Source organism: Leptodactylus fuscus, chromosome 11 (genome assembly GCF_031893055.1).
Source record: "Leptodactylus fuscus isolate aLepFus1 chromosome 11, aLepFus1.hap2, whole genome shotgun sequence".
NCBI classification, from domain to species: domain Eukaryota; kingdom Metazoa; phylum Chordata; class Amphibia; order Anura; family Leptodactylidae; genus Leptodactylus; species Leptodactylus fuscus.
The window spans coordinates 12,082,985-12,100,221 of record NC_134275.1 but is presented as its reverse complement, the minus strand read 5'-3'; the positions used below and the strand labels follow the sequence as shown (position 1 = coordinate 12,100,221).

Sequence of the window (17,237 nt, the reverse complement as noted above, 5' to 3'; positions counted from 1 at the left end):
AGTGCGACGCTCTGCAGGGTTATCGACTCCTGAATGTGCACCGTCTGTTCCTCGAAGACTAGCAAATGTTATAAAGGGAGGAATTGATGATCAGATCTGCGGAGTTTATCAGGGGACGTAGGGGGAGGGGGGGTGACTATTTTGGGATGAGGCTTACACTGAACAATAAAGGCTTTTCCTTTGCTTCCTTTTCCTGAAACTCTGGACAAGAAGGATTTGTGCTGGGACTGCGGCAGCAGATTCTCGGAGGCGGCCATGTTTGTGTAAAATGAGTTAGCCGGGTGGAGGAGGGGCAGCCCCCTGAAAGTCAGTGACCCCCTGTCTTTTTACATTAAATATGGAGGAGAGGATGTATCACTACTGAACAGGATGCTGGGAAAGCTGGGTGACATGAGAGTTGTCCTGGGGCCTGTATCACTATTTATCCATCTTTTCCCGGAACAGATCGTGACCTTGCAGCCTGAATTTTCTGTATTATATATTACTCAGTTTTACTGCCATAAAGTCTGATAAATCTATAAAACTGCACAATGTAATTCCCAAATCCAGTGCCAGGTGTGTGATACTGTCTGCTGAGCTGTGTATCTAATCCTATCCTGTGTGATACTGTATACTGAGCTGTGTATCTAATCCTATCCTGTGTGATACTGTGTACTGAGCTGTGTATCTAATCCTATCCTGTGTGATACTGTATACTGAGCTGTGTATCTAATCCTATCCTGTGTGATACTGACTGCTGAGCTGTGTATCTAATCCTATCCTGTGTGATACTGCTGAGCTGTGTATCTAATCCTATCCTGTGTGATACTGTCTGCTGAGCTGTGTATCTAATCCTATCCTGTGTGATACTGTCTGCTGAGCTGTGTATCTAATCCTATCCTGTGTGATACTGTCTGCTGAGCTGTGTATCTAATCCTATCCTGTGTGATACTGTCTGCTGAGCTGTGTATCTAATCCTATCCTGTGTGATACTGTATACTGAGCTGTGTATCTAATCCTATCCTGTGTGATACTGTGTACTGAGCTGTGTATCTAATCCTATCCTGTGTGATACTGTATACTGAGCTGTGTATCTAATCCTATCCTGTGTGATACTGACTGCTGAGCTGTGTATCTAATCCTATCCTGTGTGATACTGCTGAGCTGTGTATCTAATCCTATCCTGTGTGATACTGTCTGCTGAGCTGTGTATCTAATCCTATCCTGTGTGATACTGTCTGCTGAGCTGTGTATCTAATCCTATCCTGTGTGATACTGTCTGCTGAGCTGTGTATCTAATCCTATCCTGTGTGATACTGTCTGCTGAGCTGTGTATCTAATCCTATCCTGTGTGATACTGTATACTGAGCTGTGTATCTAATCCTATCCTGTGTGATACTGTATACTGAGCTGTGTATCTAATCCTATCCTGTGTGATACTGTATACTGAGCTGTGTATCTAATCCTATCCTGTGTGATACTGTATACTGAGGTGTGTATCTAATCCTATCCTGTGTGATACTGTATACTGAGCTGTGTATCTAATCCTATCCTGTGTGATACTGTCTGCTGAGCGGTGTATCTAATCCTATCCTGTGTGATACAGTCTGCTGAGCTGTGTATCTAATCGTATCCTGTGTGATACTGACTGCTGAGCTGTGTATCTAATCCTATCCTGTGTGATACTGTATACTGAGCTGTGTATCTAATCCTATCCTGTGTGATACTGTCTGCTGAGCGGTGTATCTAATCCCATCCTGTGTGATACAGTATACTGAGCTGTGTATCTAATCCTATCCTGTGTGATACAGTCTGCTGAGCTGTGTATCTAATCCTCTCCTGTGTGATACTGACTGCTGAGCGGTGTATCTAATCCCATCCTGTGTGATACAGTATACTGAGCTGTGTATCTAATCCTATCCTGTGTGATACAGTCTGCTGAGCTGTGTATCTAATCCTATCTTGTGTGATACTGTCTGCTGAGCGGTGTATCTAATCCTATCCTGTGTGATACAGTCTGCTGAGCCGTGTATCTAATCCTATCCTGTGTGATACAGTCTGCTGAGCTGTGTATCTAATCCTATCTTGTGCGATACTGTCTGCTGAGCTGTGTATCTAATCCTATCCTGTGCGATACAGTCTGCTGAGCCGTGTATCTAATCCTATCCTGTGTGATACTGTATACTGAGCTGTGTATCTAATCCTATCCTGTGTGATACTGTATACTGAGCGGTGTATCTAATCCTATCCTATATGATACTGATTGCTGAGCTGTGTATCTAATCCTATCTACAGGTTATAGAGGAGCAGATTGTATATAGTGTCCTATCTACAGGTTATAGAGCAGCAGATTGTATATAGTGTCCTATCTACAGGTTATAGAGGAGCAGATTGTATATAGTGTCCTATCTACAGGTTATAGAGCAGCAGATTGTATATAGTGTCCTATCTACAGGTTATAGAGGAGCAGATTGTATATAGTGTCCTATCTACAGGTTATAGAGCAGCAGATTGTATGTAGTGTCCTATCCGCCCACTGAACTCCTAAATCCAGACCTCAGATTTGTTCCCACTTCTATCATGTCTATGTTATATAACTGGGCTGTTGGATCCCTTTAATTTAAAGGGGTGATTGAGGACAGACAGTAAACCTGAGATAAGTTGCTGCTTCTGTTGGGGTCGGAGTTTATAAGTCACAACCGGAAGTGAATCCTGGAAATCCTGGTTTCTTACAAGTATTGTCTCACTGTGTCCTTCTAGTGACGGCTCCGTCCTCCTGCAGGTCGCTCCGCGCCCGTTACCTTCTCCGGGCTGCACTATAACCCCCATCGTCCTAGGTCATAGCCTCAGTTTCTGATCTAGTGTTTATCCCTTTAAAACCCTAAATTGTTTCCTATATCTGGTTTTGGAAAAGCTGAGTGAGAGTCAATATGGCTGCCCATCAAGCCCAGAAGAGGTGGTCACTCAGCTTCACCAAATCCCAGAATGCCACCTCTGCCCACCTTCTGGTAAAGGCTCATCAGGAGTATCCATGTCACCCAGCTTTTCCATACTCAGATGTGCTGATGTGACCCCCCTCCTGTCCCGGTTCTGCCTGATTAAATTCATCTCTGATTGGAGAAAATTCCAGGAATTCCAGAGAATTATTGCCAGGAATGTTAACCTGGGGAAAGCGCTTAGTTATCCAGTGACTGTCCGGCAATCATTAGCCGCCGCCGCCGTCCGATATACCGCCGGGATGGTCAGGAATGAGCGAGCTGGAACTAATAAGAAGGTGTGGAATGTGTGTAATACGAGGGTCACAGGAGGGGATTACAAGGCCAACAGTCTGGGAAAGCTGGGTGACAGAATGTTATATGAATAGCAAATCAATACAGTTTGCCCCCATACTGCCTTCATTCAGATGTGCCCTTCAGGAATCTGGAAAAGCTTGGAGATTAGAGAGCGTCTTAAAGGACCAGTTATAAGGGTGGGACCACCAGGTGATGATGGCTGCAGGGCCTGAGGATACCCCGCAAGTGTCTGTGATGGGATATCCCTGTATACTGGACCACCATGAGGAGGCCACAGCAGTGGTGGGGCCAGGCCCTGTGTCTCTGGGGGCCCCGGGTGTCTGTGCAGTGTAATAGATCAGTAGGTCGTCAGTATAGGATGATGCATGGGCTGCGCTAGGGCCCCGGGCCCCTGACCTCTGGCTGACAGTCTGTAGGGTGCAGTACTTACAGCCTGTCAGCCGCCATTACTGGACTGTACCATTGTTCTCCTACCAAGGGTTGCCCACCTACCATGTGCCATGTATCATACAGGAGCAGAGGGCCGGGGGTGATGGCTATCACTGCACCCCCTATAGATCCTAAATATTTCCCACCATGTATATAGAGGACAGCCCTGTGTGTATTGCCCTGCCATATGTATGATTGTGTAATTTGTACCCCTTGGTAGAGTTTCCTTTGAGTGGTCCATATGTATGTGAGACCCCTGAGGGCAGGTAATGGGGGTAGTAGTGGAGCAGGGCCTGGGCTCTGTAGTCCATCTGAGTGACGTATAGAGAATATACCCACAACTCTCCCCCCACCCCCGACTCCAACTCCCCCTACACTTTACTAGCTTTGGCAATGCCAGATATCTATTCGGACGTGCCAATAAAGCCTGTTTGATTAGATTTGATATGCAGCCCATTCTAGCAGTCCTGGGGCCCCTGAGGTGTGTGTGACAGGCCGGTGCGGTGCTTCGGGCCACTATGGCCGACACTTCCTTGAAATCCCATACTGTAAACAAACAGGATCCAAGGGCCGGGGCCGAGGACAATCTCATCAGGACCTCGCGGCCACTCAAGTGTTTGTTCTAGCAGAAAAGCTTTATCAGCCCCAAACACACACAGGATTTCCTCTGCCCAGTGTCCGGCCCAGTCCTGATTTATACAGGAAGAGGGGCATAAAAAGATCCCAAAGACACATTTAAAGTAACACCGCTCAGGGTGGGACCAGAGGACTCCTCAAGGCTCTGCACACAAGCATCTTCTCCTTCCAAGATGACCAAGTCCAAGGAGCCTCAGACTGTGGCCAAGGAGTCTCCAGTGTCATGGAGGGCGCAGCGGCCACCTCCCGGGCCCGCTCATCGCCCTCCTCTCCTAGCAGGTAATGTCAGCCTTATTGAGGAAAGCGCCTGAGGAGCCTTTAGTGCAGGGGAAAGATTTCATTAAAAGTCTCTGCAGGGACCAAGGTGGCGGCATTTATTATACATTGTGGTGGGCTCTATTATACAATGTGGCGGCATTTATCATACAATGTGGTGGGCTCTATTATACAATGTGGCGGCATTTAATATACAATGTGGCGTCATTTATTATACAATGTGGCGTCATTTATTATACAATGTGGTGGACTCTATTATACAATGTAGTGGGCTCTATTATACAATGTGGCGGCATTTATCATACAATGTGGCAGCATTTATTATACAATGTGGTGGACTCTATTATACAATGTGGCGGCATTTATTTTACAATAACATTCTACTCTGCAGGTTGGTTCACTTTATTTGTTTTTTCAAAGAAAATGTGACATTTGTACAATGTATCACATGTTTGTTATAATGTGTCATGTGTATAGCCTACATGGATTAGTGTATTATACCTGTAATATAATGTATCACACATACTGTAGTATATGAGTAGTGTATTATACATGTAATATAATGTATCACACATACTGTAGTATATGAGTAGTGTATTATACATGTAATATAATGCATCACATACTGTAGTATATGAGTAGTGTATTACACCTGTAATATAATGTATCACACATACTGTAGTATATGAGTAGTGTATTATACCTGTAATATAATGTATCACATACTGTAGTATATGAGTAGTGTATTATACCTGTAATATAATGTATCACACATACTGTAGTATATGAGTAGTGTATTATACCCGTAATATAATGCATCACATACTGTAGTATATGAGTAGTATATCATACATATAATATAATGTATTGCACATACTGTAGTATATGAGTAGTATATTATACCTGTAATATAATGTATCACACATACTATAGCATATTAGTAGTGTATTATACATGTAATATAATGTATCACATACTGTAGTATAGGAGTAGTGTATTATACCTGTAATATAATGTATGGCATATACTATAGTATAGGAGTAGTGTATTATACCTGTAATATAATGTATGGCACATACTGTAGCATATGAGTAGTATATTACACCTATAATATAATGTATCACACATACTGTAGTATATGAGTATTCTATTATACCTGTAATATAATGTATCACATACCGTAGTATATGAGTAGTGTATTATACCTGTAATATAATGTATCACATACTGTAGTTTGAGTAGTGTATTATACATATAATATAGTGTATCACATACTGTAGTATATGAGTAGTGTATTATTCCAGTAATATAATGTATCACATACTGTAGTATATGAGTAGTGTATTATACATGTAATATAATGTATCACATACCGTAGTTTGAGTAGTGTATTACACCTATAATATAATGTATGGCACATACTGTAGTATATGAGTAGTGTATTATACCTGTAATATAATGTATCACATACTGTAGTATATGAGTAGTGTATTATACCTGTAATATAATGTATCATATATACTGTAGTATATGAGTAGTATATCATACATATAATATAATGTATTGCACATACTGTAGTATATGAGTAGTGTATTACACCTGTAATATAATGTATCACACATACTATAGCATATTAGTAGTGTATTATACATGTAATATAATGTATCACATACTGTAGTATAGGAGTAGTGTATTATACCTGTAATATAATGTATCACATGCTGTAGTATATGAGTAGTGTATTATACATGTAATATAATGTATCACATATACTGTAGTATATGAGTAGTGTTTTATACTTGCTGTAGTATATGAGTAGTGTATTATACCTGTAATATAATGAATCACACATACTGTAGTATATGATTAGTGTATTATACCTGTAATATAATGTATCACATACCGTAGTTTGAGTAGTGTATTACACCTGTAATATAATGTATGGCACATACTGTAGTATATGAGTAGTATATTACACCTATAATATAATGTATCACACATACTGTAGTATATGAGTAGTGTATTATACCTGTAATATAATGTATCACACACTGTACTATATGAGTAGTGTATTACACCTGTAATATAATGTATCACACATACTGTAGTATATGATTAGTGTATTATACCTGTAATATAATGTATCACACACTGTAGTATATGAGTAGTGTATTACACCTATAATATAATGTATGGCACATGCTGTAGTTTATGAGTAGTGTATTATACCTGTAATATAATGTATCACATACCGTAGTTTGAGTAGTGTATTACACCTGTAATATAATGTATGGCACATACTGTAGTATATGAGTAGTATATTACACCTATAATATAATGTATCACACATACTGTAGTATATGAGTAGTGTATTATACCTGTAATATAATGTATGGCACATACTGTAGTATATGAGTAGTGTATTACACCTGTAATATAATGTATGGCACATGCTGTAGTTTATGAGTAGTGTATTATACCTGTAATATAATGTATGACATACTGTAGTATATGATTAGTGTATTATACCTGTAATATAATGTATCACATACCGTAGTTTGAGTAGTGTATTACACCTGTAATATAATGTATGGCACATACTGTAGTATATGAGTAGTATATTACACCTATAATATAATGTATCACACATACTGTAGTATATGAGTAGTGTATTATACCTGTAATATAATGTATCACACACTGTACTATATGAGTAGTGTATTACACCTGTAATATAATGTATAACACATACTGTAGTATATGAGTAGTGTATTATACATGTAATGTATGGCACATACTGTAGTATATGAGTAGTGTATTATACCTGTAATATAATGTATGGCACATACTGTAGTATATGAATAGTGTATTACACCTGTAATATAATGTATCACATACACTGTAGTATATGAGTAGTGTATTATACCTGTAATATAATGTATCACACATACTGTAGTATATGAGTAGTGTATTATACATGTAATATAATGTATCACATACACTGTAGTATATGAGTAGTGTATTATACATGTAATATAATGTATCACATACACTGTAGTATATGAGTAGTGTATTACACATGTAATATACCGCATGTACTGTAGTGTATCACAGCCGTATTATAATCGAGCACTACACATGTACTATGTAGTATATTACGCTTATATTATACTGTACAGTATGACATTATATAAACTCATCACATTTTTTCCTTTTTCTCCCCATAATATATGATTATATATAGCTATTAGAATATGATGTGATATACAGTTATTTAATATATAGGAGTGTCCAGATATACAACATTAGCAAAGAGGACCCCAGATCTCTGCAACCTGTGTCAGTCGCGTCCTGAGCGCCATCTGATTGGCTGCTGTAGGTGACTGTCATATAGAACCGAAACCTCAACAACATGGAGTAATACCAGATAGTCGATGTCTGTGAGCGCTGACACCCTGCTGTTATAGTGCAGATGGACAGTAGTCAGAGGGGGAGGGGAGCGGCTCCTCTCCTTCAGTTTCTGTGCTGCTGATCCCTATTTATTAGGTGTAATTCCCGGGATCCCCCTCTGATGTGGGATTATACTCGGCCTTCCCTAATTGAATCCATATAGAGGCGCGCACTCGGCTCTGCAGTGTCGGATGCTTGTGTGGGGGTAGATGGGGTTATATGGGGTTAAGTAAACAGTACAGCGCATGGGGGCGCTTATACATTATGTGCACAGGCAGCACCAAACATGGGGAGATGACAGACGGACTCCAACAGGGGCCAAAATCCCTCCAGAAATGAGGCCGCCCCTGTCTATGGGACCTGCCAGGTAGTCAAGTGAATGGGGCTGAGCTGCTGTACCTGACACAAGCCCTGGACCAGGGAGGCGCTGTATTGCTGATATCCCTCTTTTGTGACTGTGCAGATGCAGACTGGCATTGAGGTGACTTGTATGTAGCAGTGCTGTCCCTGTATGGTGGTCTGTGCGCCCCGTCTTCCCCTCCCGTCCGGCCAACGCGACTTTCTCTATAAATACTCCAATATAAATAGGATTTGCTATAAAGCGATATTTTCCCAGGCACATTGTAGACGGTTTTCTCAGTCACATGACCTGGCGCGAGGAGCAGACGATTCCTGGGAAAGTATTAGGTGAGCGAGGCTGAGAGGAGCCACAGATGTGTGAAGGACATTACAGGCAGGGTCACGCTTTATGGCGGAGATTACACATCTGTCTCCTGCTGAGGGACCCTGGAAGGGGTTAAATCATGGCCGCCCCTCCTTATATCAGGGCAGATTTCTCCCCTTTCAATATTAGAGTTGGACATTGTGGTTTGTATCTGGCATGGCAGCCAGCAGATATAGGGCCGCGGCTAAGGCCTCACCACTTGTGACTGCTGAGACTTGCAGTTCTCCAGCAGCTGGAGATTCAGTTCTGTTAGAGAATCCTTCCCATGATGCTCGGCGAGTCCTGTCCGGGGCGCTCGACCTTTACCTGGAGGTCAAATTCTATAATCTTTATTTTAATGACACCGACATGTTCTGCAGTGATGTACAAATAGTAATAAAGGAGAGAGATCCCTGCAGACATGAAACCTCTGCAGAGTATTACCCCGCTGACCTCTCTGCAGAACATCACTCAGACTTCTCTCCCTTCAGACAGATACATAGGAATATATCCTGCAGCTGCTGACTGTAGTAGTGGCAGTGACCCTGGTGGGCCAGCGGAGTCCCCCCGTACCCTTTCCTGCGGAGCCCCCCATCTCCTGTCATGCGGAGCCCCCCATTTCCTGTCCTGCGGAGCCCCCCATCTCCTGTCCTGCGGAGCCCCCCTACTCCTGTCCTACGGAGCCCCCCCATCTCCTGCGCTGCCTCCAGAATGGGACCCGGCTGCTCAGTATCCCTGGAAGTGCAGCAGGAGGGGAGGAGGAGGGAGCGCAGGTGATCACATCTGTCTGATGTCATGTAAGAGCTGGGCCCCCATCCAATGGGAAAAAGGGAGGAGGAGGGGGGCATTCCCACTGGCACGTGGGGGAGGGGGCCCCAAGAACTCCCTGTCACTTTCCCACTACAGATCAATGTATAGTTCAGTCCATGGATTAAATGCGGCCGGCAAACCATCTGCAGGGAGGCCGCACCACCTGTATCTAAGCCCCTGGCTCCAGAGCTGCACCCCCTCCTGCACAGTGAGTACCCGCTGCCCCCTGTAAGCTCCCTGTATCTGCCCCTCACCCCAGCAGTGCACTTGTAGTCGTAGTCAGGACAGTCACATGGACACGATGGGGTGAGTAGTCCAGGATTAGGTCCACCGGGCTGACATGTGTAATGCTGGGACATGTGGTTCTCCAGGTTTAAATTGCTCCATACCTCAGGGGTCAGCGGATCATTAACCCTGTGTCGGCCGAACATTTCATACAACAACGCCGTGATGTGCTGTGACTTTTACAGAGTTTGTTTTGGCTGCTGTAATGTCCCAAGAGATTAATTCTGCTCCGCTCTGATAGTATATACCCCCCGCCCCCCCCCCCCCATATATCACCCCAGGGGTCCTGTATTATTATATATACCCCCATATATAACCCATGGGGTCCTGTATTAGTATATATACCCTCCTGCCCCCCCCATATATAACCCCAGGGGTCCTGTATTAGTATATATACCCTCCTGCGCCCCCCATATATAACCCCAGGGGTCCTGTATTAGTATATATACCCTCCTGCCACCCCCACCCCCCCATATATCACCCCAGGGGTCCTGTATTAGTATATATACCCCCCGCCCCCCATATATCACCCCAGGGGTCCTGTATTAGTATATATACCCCCCGCCCCCCATATATCACCCCAGGGGTCCTGTATTAATAGTGAGGCCGCTCTTCCTTACCCCACATGTTAAGGTTTATTTCCCCTCTTTCTGCCGCTCCCGGTGATGTCATCAGACTCTCCATCTCTCACCCAATCAGCAGTCAGTCTCTGATTAAAAAGTGAAAACGGTGAAGCTCCACATTGTCCGGATCAAGGAGGATGGGAGTGATTGATTTAACCCTGAGATTGCTGTTTTACTTGACCTAATAGCCATGGGAATGAGAAGGTTAATTATCTCCAGCCATATTGCAGTGTAATGCAGAGCAGCTGTTTGGGGCCCTTTAAGAGTCATATTTGTAAATCTGTGTATATTGATACAATTAGATTGTGGGCTGATACATTGTATCCATAATGAGAGGACTCTGCCTGCCCGAGGGCCTGCTGCCACCTGCTGCCTGCTCACACGCACTGCAGCCAGTCCGGGCCTGGGTCTCATCCTCTGCTAGCAGTATATAGTATAGTCTAATCTAATTAATATATAAATATATAGTGTTCTGCCCTATTCTTGGGTGTTGTCACCTCTGTGTGCCCCGACTCACTGTGACGACTCTTCAGCACAATGTCCTGTGTGATACTGTCCCTGTATCTAAGCCTGCCCTGTGTGATACTGTCCCTGTGCCGCTGTATCTAAGCCTGCCCTGTGTGATACAGTCTGCAGTGATCTTGTAGTTATGGAGGGGCAGTGACACTGTAGTGTTTGGGCTGCGCCCCCTCCTCACAGTATAACACACGTGTGCTGCGTTTGGTGCGCGGTCTCGGAGGTAAATGTTCCAGTCTGACCGCTCGTGTGCTTTGTGTTTCAGGGATTTCCTCCAGAGCCGGAGCAGCCGAGCACTACAACTCTCAGCCTCTCCGCTATGATTCCCGGCAGGACACGAGTCGTCGGTTGGATCACGGGCTGCCTCCTAATCCTGGACGCCACGGCTGCAGACCTCCTGTACCGCTCAGGGTAAGCCCCTCTCTCTGCATTACATTGTGGGGGTCTCCTACCCTGAGCGACTGATGTGTGGGGGAAGGGAAGTGACAACCAGTCAGTAAGAAATGAGGATGGAGCCCCCATAATGTCAGGACCCCGATAATGGACAACCTGTCCTACCTAGCTCCACCCCATGTGGATGTGGCCTGTGTTCCGGAATTCTTCCCTCGGTCTGGGGGGAGACATGTGGTTCCTATTACATGTGATACATATAGACCTGTCACCTCAGATACCCTGCGGGGAGGGGAAGGGGTTAATGGCTGGCGCTGGTCATTACAATGGTTTTATATCCCCCATAAATCTGTGCGACCCCCCCATGGCTGATATCAGATTCACAGATACCACAGACAGACTGAGGGGGTTCACATTCCAATGGGGGGGATTGTTCCTCGCCCAGAATGTAATCCAGCCTGGAGCGAGTGACGGGGGCTGTAAAAGGGGCTTTTATAAAAGTGCGATTGGACATGAAGTTAAGGGGAACCATACGGGGCTCGTACAGCGGGGTCACGCTCAAGTCCTGGCGGAGAATCTCTGCGCTCGTGTTGGCGGTCAGCCAGTATTAGCGCCGCTCTGCGTTACGTCACGTTATTGTCTCCTGATATCAGGAAATCACCGCTCGCTTCACCTTACATGAATATAATGAGAGAAGTGTCAGTAAGGTACCTGGAGGGTCTGGGGGTCTCCCCAGGGGTCCGGTGATCACTCATTACTTGTAGGTAACGGAAATCATCAGACATGACCATAAAACTTAATCCCATTGTACAGCCATTGGCTCCCAGCAGAGGTGACCCCTATATAGCACTGTATAATCTGTGTCTATTATAGCGCCCTCTAGTGGCGGCCCCGCTCTCCTAATCCCGTCGTCTCTTCTCTCCTCCAGGAGGCGGATTTGTTCTTCCAGCATCCATTCCAGCTTTGTGTCGGTGACGCAGTCGTACGTTCAGCCGGTCTACAAGCCGCTGATCACCATGTGTGAGGGCCCCAAAGTCTGCAGCACCTACAGGTCAGTAACTGAGCAGAGCCGGGGGAGGGGGCTGATACCACGTGTCATTAAGGGTTAATCTAGAAGTCTCGCCTATTCTACATTGGATTTTCACTGCCCCATTTCTTGTGCGTTTTACACCGGTAGAACAACATACAAGATTTCCTACAGACAAGTATCTAAGCCGAGGCCCCTGTACACGTGCTGCCCGGGCTGGAGGAGGACGGACCCGCACAACTGCAACAAAGGTACCGCAGCCTCATCACAGGTCATTATACATAGGGCAGGGCAAACCCTGGAATCTGCATAGATACAGCAGGATCAGGTCTCATCTCCCAGCATGCCCTGTGTCTAGTCCAGGCCTTGGATATTTGCCGCTGGCCCAATTCCATCCAACCCCTCGGAAATGGCTACAAAGTGCCGCGGCCATAAAAGCCTTTGATGTGGAGGCGGCAGAAGTGGATGATTATAGAGGCTGAGGTGCCGGAGGATTGGGAGGGGGGGATAGCATCTGCGCTGCAAGGGCTTTAGAGTTTGGTGTGAAAATGAAAATTGATCTGATGTTTCTCCTCATTTTGGCCTTGTGCCAAACCAAGAGCTTCTGCAGCAGCTGAATCAATTAGTAAAGTTATTGAAGAGTTAGAGAAGCGCCGGCTGTAACAGCGACACCTAGTGGCCATTTATTGAGCAAACAAGCGAGGTCGTGTCCTGTCTGATTCTATAACCTCCTGACTGTAGGGTTCTCCGCCAGGAGGGGGTGCTCTGCCTGTGTTGTAACCCTCATCTTTCTCCCGTAGTCTCTTGTCATCTTCCATGTCAGAATGGAGGGGTGTGTGTCGGCTATAACAGGTGTCGGTGCAGCGAGGGCTGGAGCGGAAATCACTGCCAGACAGGTGAGATGACTAAGGCCTGGTTCACATCGGCGTTCAGTATTTCGTATGGGGTCTCTACATAGGACCCCCCGAATGGACTGACAAGTGTTGATCAGTGAAAGCACACGGACTATAATGGTCCCCAGAGACTATAATGGGGTCCGTGTGTTTTCCACGCAGTGTCCACACGAGTCATGCAGAGTGGAAAGTAGTTCTTGAAGTTCTTATTTTTTGGCATGTTCTGTGCAGACACCGTGCGGAAAACACACGGACCCCATTATAGTCTATGGGGTCCATGTGCTTTCGTTTGGTAATCTGTTCGGGGGGTCCCATGTAGAGTCCCAAGACTAAATACCAACCGCAGATGTGAACCGAGCCTGACCCAGAGTGTATTCACACAGCACAGCTTTCGTGTGACTGTCCTGTTAGTCTGTATGTGCCAGCCCCGTTCAGACACAACAGATTTTCTTGTGCTCCATGTTGTCTTGTCTGTTCCTCAGATGTGGACGAGTGTCAGAGCGGGCGGCATCGGTGCACTCAAAGCTGCATCAACTCCTCCGGAAGCTTCCGCTGCGGCTGCTATGCAGGATTCAGGCTTTCTGATGATGGAACGTCGTGTCGCAGAGTGGAAGAGGCCACAACCGCTCCTCCTCCACCCCCAGAGTCATCCATAAATAGGACAGGTCAGTGTAGCGCCATCTTGTGGACATGACTGCTTTACATTCACAGATTCTCCGCCTGCGGCCCCAGAGCAGACCCCGCGGTTGGTGGCGGCACATTATTACTTTTGGTACGCGCTGTGACACATCAAACTCGTACCGTGAGTAATAATGCGCGGCTGCCGGCGCAACCATCGAAACATGGAGCGTTTACATACAGGATGGACGTCAGGTTGTTTCAATTTGAACAGTCAAGCAGCAGCCGCAGAATCCCAGTAAATACAAGTTCTGGAGTCAGCTGTCTCTTATATCTCCTCCGAGGAAAGCTGGGTGTCAGCCATTGTCTCCCAGAATGACACATTCTCATGGGAGTCTTGTATTAGGCTGATGTGTGATGCAGGAGTCTGGGGAATGGCGGCTAAGACAGTGGTCACCCAGCTTTACCAGACGGCGATAGGCCTGGACTAGTAGAACTTTACCTTTATAGGAAGTAAATTGAACGGCAACCAAGCACATTCAGACACCCAACTTTTTTAGCATCCTGCATGGCAGCAGAATGAGAACAAATGAGATATGCGCTGCAGGAGCCTGGGAAAGCTGGGTGACTTTCATGGTGGCCGTATGTGGTCTCTTGGAGCAGGTTCTTACCAAATGATTTCTATTCACTAATAGGAGAAACTGAAACCATGAGGCAAGAAGTTCAGGAACTGAGGAGCAAGATCGAGGTCCTGGAGCAGGTGAGAGCGCCCCCTGCGGGTCAGACACCCTCACTCAGTATATGGCCGGTCACCATGTGACAACACTCTGCCGAGCCTCGTGATGATGTCATCAAGCTGCGGCCTGGTTACTGCATAAGCGCCTTCCTTCAGTCATGTGATCACAGTTATTAAAGGGTCCTGTAGAATTGAGGGGAGTGGGCAACACCGCTATAATGTGGGGAGCACATGGTTAAGATGGCGATTGTATAGATTGTAGGCAGGGTTGGCCCTATAGCTTATATACCCCACTGTGCACGTACAGATTGTAGGCAGGGTCGGCCCTATAGATTATATACCCCCCACTGTGCACGTACAGATTGTAGGCAGGGTCGGCCCTATAGATTATATACCCCCCACTGTGCACGTACAGATTGTAGGCAGGGTCGGCCCTATAGATTATATACCCCCCACTGTGCACGTACAGATTGTAGGCAGGGTCGGCCCTATAGATTATATACCCCCCACTGTGCACGTACAGATTGTAGGCAGGGTCGGCCCTATAGATTATATACCCCCCACTGCGCACGTACAGATTGTAGGCAGGGTCGGCCCTATAGATTATATACCCCCACTGTACACGTATAGACCGCACCGGCTATTACAATCCTTTCCTGACATTTTCTAGATTACGTTTTAATTGTTTTTAATTCAAATTTTTCTTTCTGCAACTGGATCTCTTGTGTTGTCTCCACACAGAAGCTGCAGTCGGTTCTGGCTCCATTTCATGGCCTGTCCACGGCGGCCCCTGAGGACATCCTGGGCTCCGTCACCTTCCTGACACACTCCTTTCAACAACTTGACAGGATAGACTCTCTCAGCGAGCAGATCTCATTCCTGGAAGAGCGTCTGGAGACGTGTAAGTGTAACCTATACAAGATGGCCGCTTAGAGGAAGTGGTGACTGTGGGGTCCAGAGGGGGGCGCCCTCCTCACATATTAAAGTCTCGTCCATTTAGCGTCTTATAACATGTCCACCTGTCCTGGTGTGGCGATGGCGACAATACACAGCGCCATCCGCGGCAGTGACGCCCCTTTGCTTAGTTTTCACAATCGACCGTTCTCCAGTTTCTCGCCGCGTCCCATCTACGTGTTTATTTCAACTTCCTATCCGACTCCTGCCTGCACATTACGGCGAGGGCGCTGCGCTTATTAGGATGGCGTCCAATAATCAGAAATCACAATCTGTCCTTGATCTTAATCCAAATCTCGTCACGGCTAATGAAGCGTCTGACTCTGCCGTCGGAGGGGATGCGCGGGCCGCACAAAGCACAAGTTAAATATCCCATTAGACGTGACAATTATTGAATATTTTCCCAACAGCGATCTCCACGGGGCAGAAACGATAAACTCCGGGAAGGCATGACATGTACAATAGCGGTCCCCTCCTGGGAGCGCGGCGGAGCGCGTCCTCGCTGGTAATTACACCGCAGCTGTAACATCATTAGACTCCAGCGCGTAATTACCCGTTATACACAAGACACAGAGGCCGCTGCCACAACAGAAATGTACCTACTACAGGCCTGCAAGACTGACTGTCACCACTAGGGGGAGCTCACTGTATACAGACTTATTATACAGCGCCACCTAGAGGACCCCACCTACTGACCCTTCCCCTTATTCACATTTCTTTTGTTTTTAGGCTCCTGCAAGAATGAATTGTAACAGCAACAAGATTATGATGGAGCGGCGCGGCCTGAGTGCATCCCTATAGATGTGTCACCGCCCGTATACTGCGCACAAGGCGGGGTCACACATCTATAATGGCCTGTGTACGTCACTATAGATGTGTCACCGCCCGTATACTGCGCACAAAGCGGGGGTCACACACACACACACATATAACAGCCTGTGCGCTGGTCGCATGTGAGGACATGTTATACCGCCTGTAACACACCAATAAGCTGCCGCCATAAGGACAGACAGAGGAAGAAGCGGCTCTGCAGATACTGCTCCTGCTGGACACTGCTGTGTATAGCGCCCTCTGAAACTGCCCACGTATCATTACATGGATTTACCTCATTGTGACAAAAGTAGAAGACCCCGCAGAGATGTGTACGGGGGAGGGGAGACCTCCGTAACACCTGACGGTTTGTGGCTGCTTTCTATTCACCATTTTCCACGGTACTGGATTCAGTTTTGTAGAAATAAAAGTTTATGTCCAAATTGTTTGTTTTACTGCAAAATAAAATCCGATCTGCACCATGTGGTGTTGTGATGTCATCACTGTAACGCCCAATAATGGGCGGAGCTATGAGAGAAGAGCTGTCACTAAGAGGAGATCAGGCAGTGACAGCGCTACAGCTGCCGAGAATAAGAGGCTACTGGGAAATGGGGAGTAGCCCTTTAAACTGACAGAACCTAGCGCCAGGCTGAGGGGCGAGAACACAACCCGACGCCAGGCCAAGAGACGGGCACACAACCTGACTCCAAGAGGTAGGCACACAACCTCACACCAGGCCGAGGGGTGGGCACACAACCTGACGCCAAACGGCAGGCACACAACATGACGCCAGGATAAGGGACAGGCAC

At 46.1% G+C, this 17,237-nt stretch overlaps 1 protein-coding gene across 2 annotated transcripts; it reads left to right on the top strand.

Moving 5' to 3' along the window:
• The first annotated feature begins 4,447 nt into the window (after nucleotides 1-4,447).
• Nucleotides 4,448-16,900, top strand: EGFL7 (EGF like domain multiple 7). Of its 2 annotated transcripts, none has more exons than XM_075259081.1 (9): nucleotides 4,448-4,616; nucleotides 11,266-11,411; nucleotides 12,319-12,441; nucleotides 12,568-12,668; nucleotides 13,218-13,313; nucleotides 13,793-13,975; nucleotides 14,624-14,688; nucleotides 15,406-15,565; nucleotides 16,348-16,897. In XM_075259081.1, the coding sequence occupies exons 2-9, from the start codon at nucleotides 11,320-11,322 to the stop codon at nucleotides 16,368-16,370; spliced, it is 843 nt and encodes a 280-aa protein (XP_075115182.1). In that variant the 5' UTR covers nucleotides 4,448-4,616; nucleotides 11,266-11,319; the 3' UTR covers nucleotides 16,371-16,897. The 2 variants fall into 2 exon arrangements, with proteins under 2 accessions (XP_075115182.1, XP_075115181.1); XM_075259080.1 differs by lacking the exon at nucleotides 4,448-4,616 and adding an exon at nucleotides 9,633-9,784 and having other exon boundaries at nucleotides 16,348-16,900.
• The last annotated feature ends 337 nt before the right edge of the window (nucleotides 16,901-17,237 follow it).

Excerpts from the sequence above, each read along its gene's own strand:
- EGFL7 (XM_075259080.1), top strand. The coding sequence starts at position 9,677 with ATGTATAGTTCAGTCCATGGATTAAATGCGGCCGGCAAACCATCTGCA. Across the intron at positions 13,314-13,792 it reads CGGAAATCACTGCCAGACAG|ATGTGGACGAGTGTCAGAGC; the intron begins GTGAGATGACTA and ends TCTGTTCCTCAG. Across the intron at positions 15,566-16,347 it reads GGAAGAGCGTCTGGAGACGT|GCTCCTGCAAGAATGAATTG; the intron begins GTAAGTGTAACC and ends TTTTGTTTTTAG.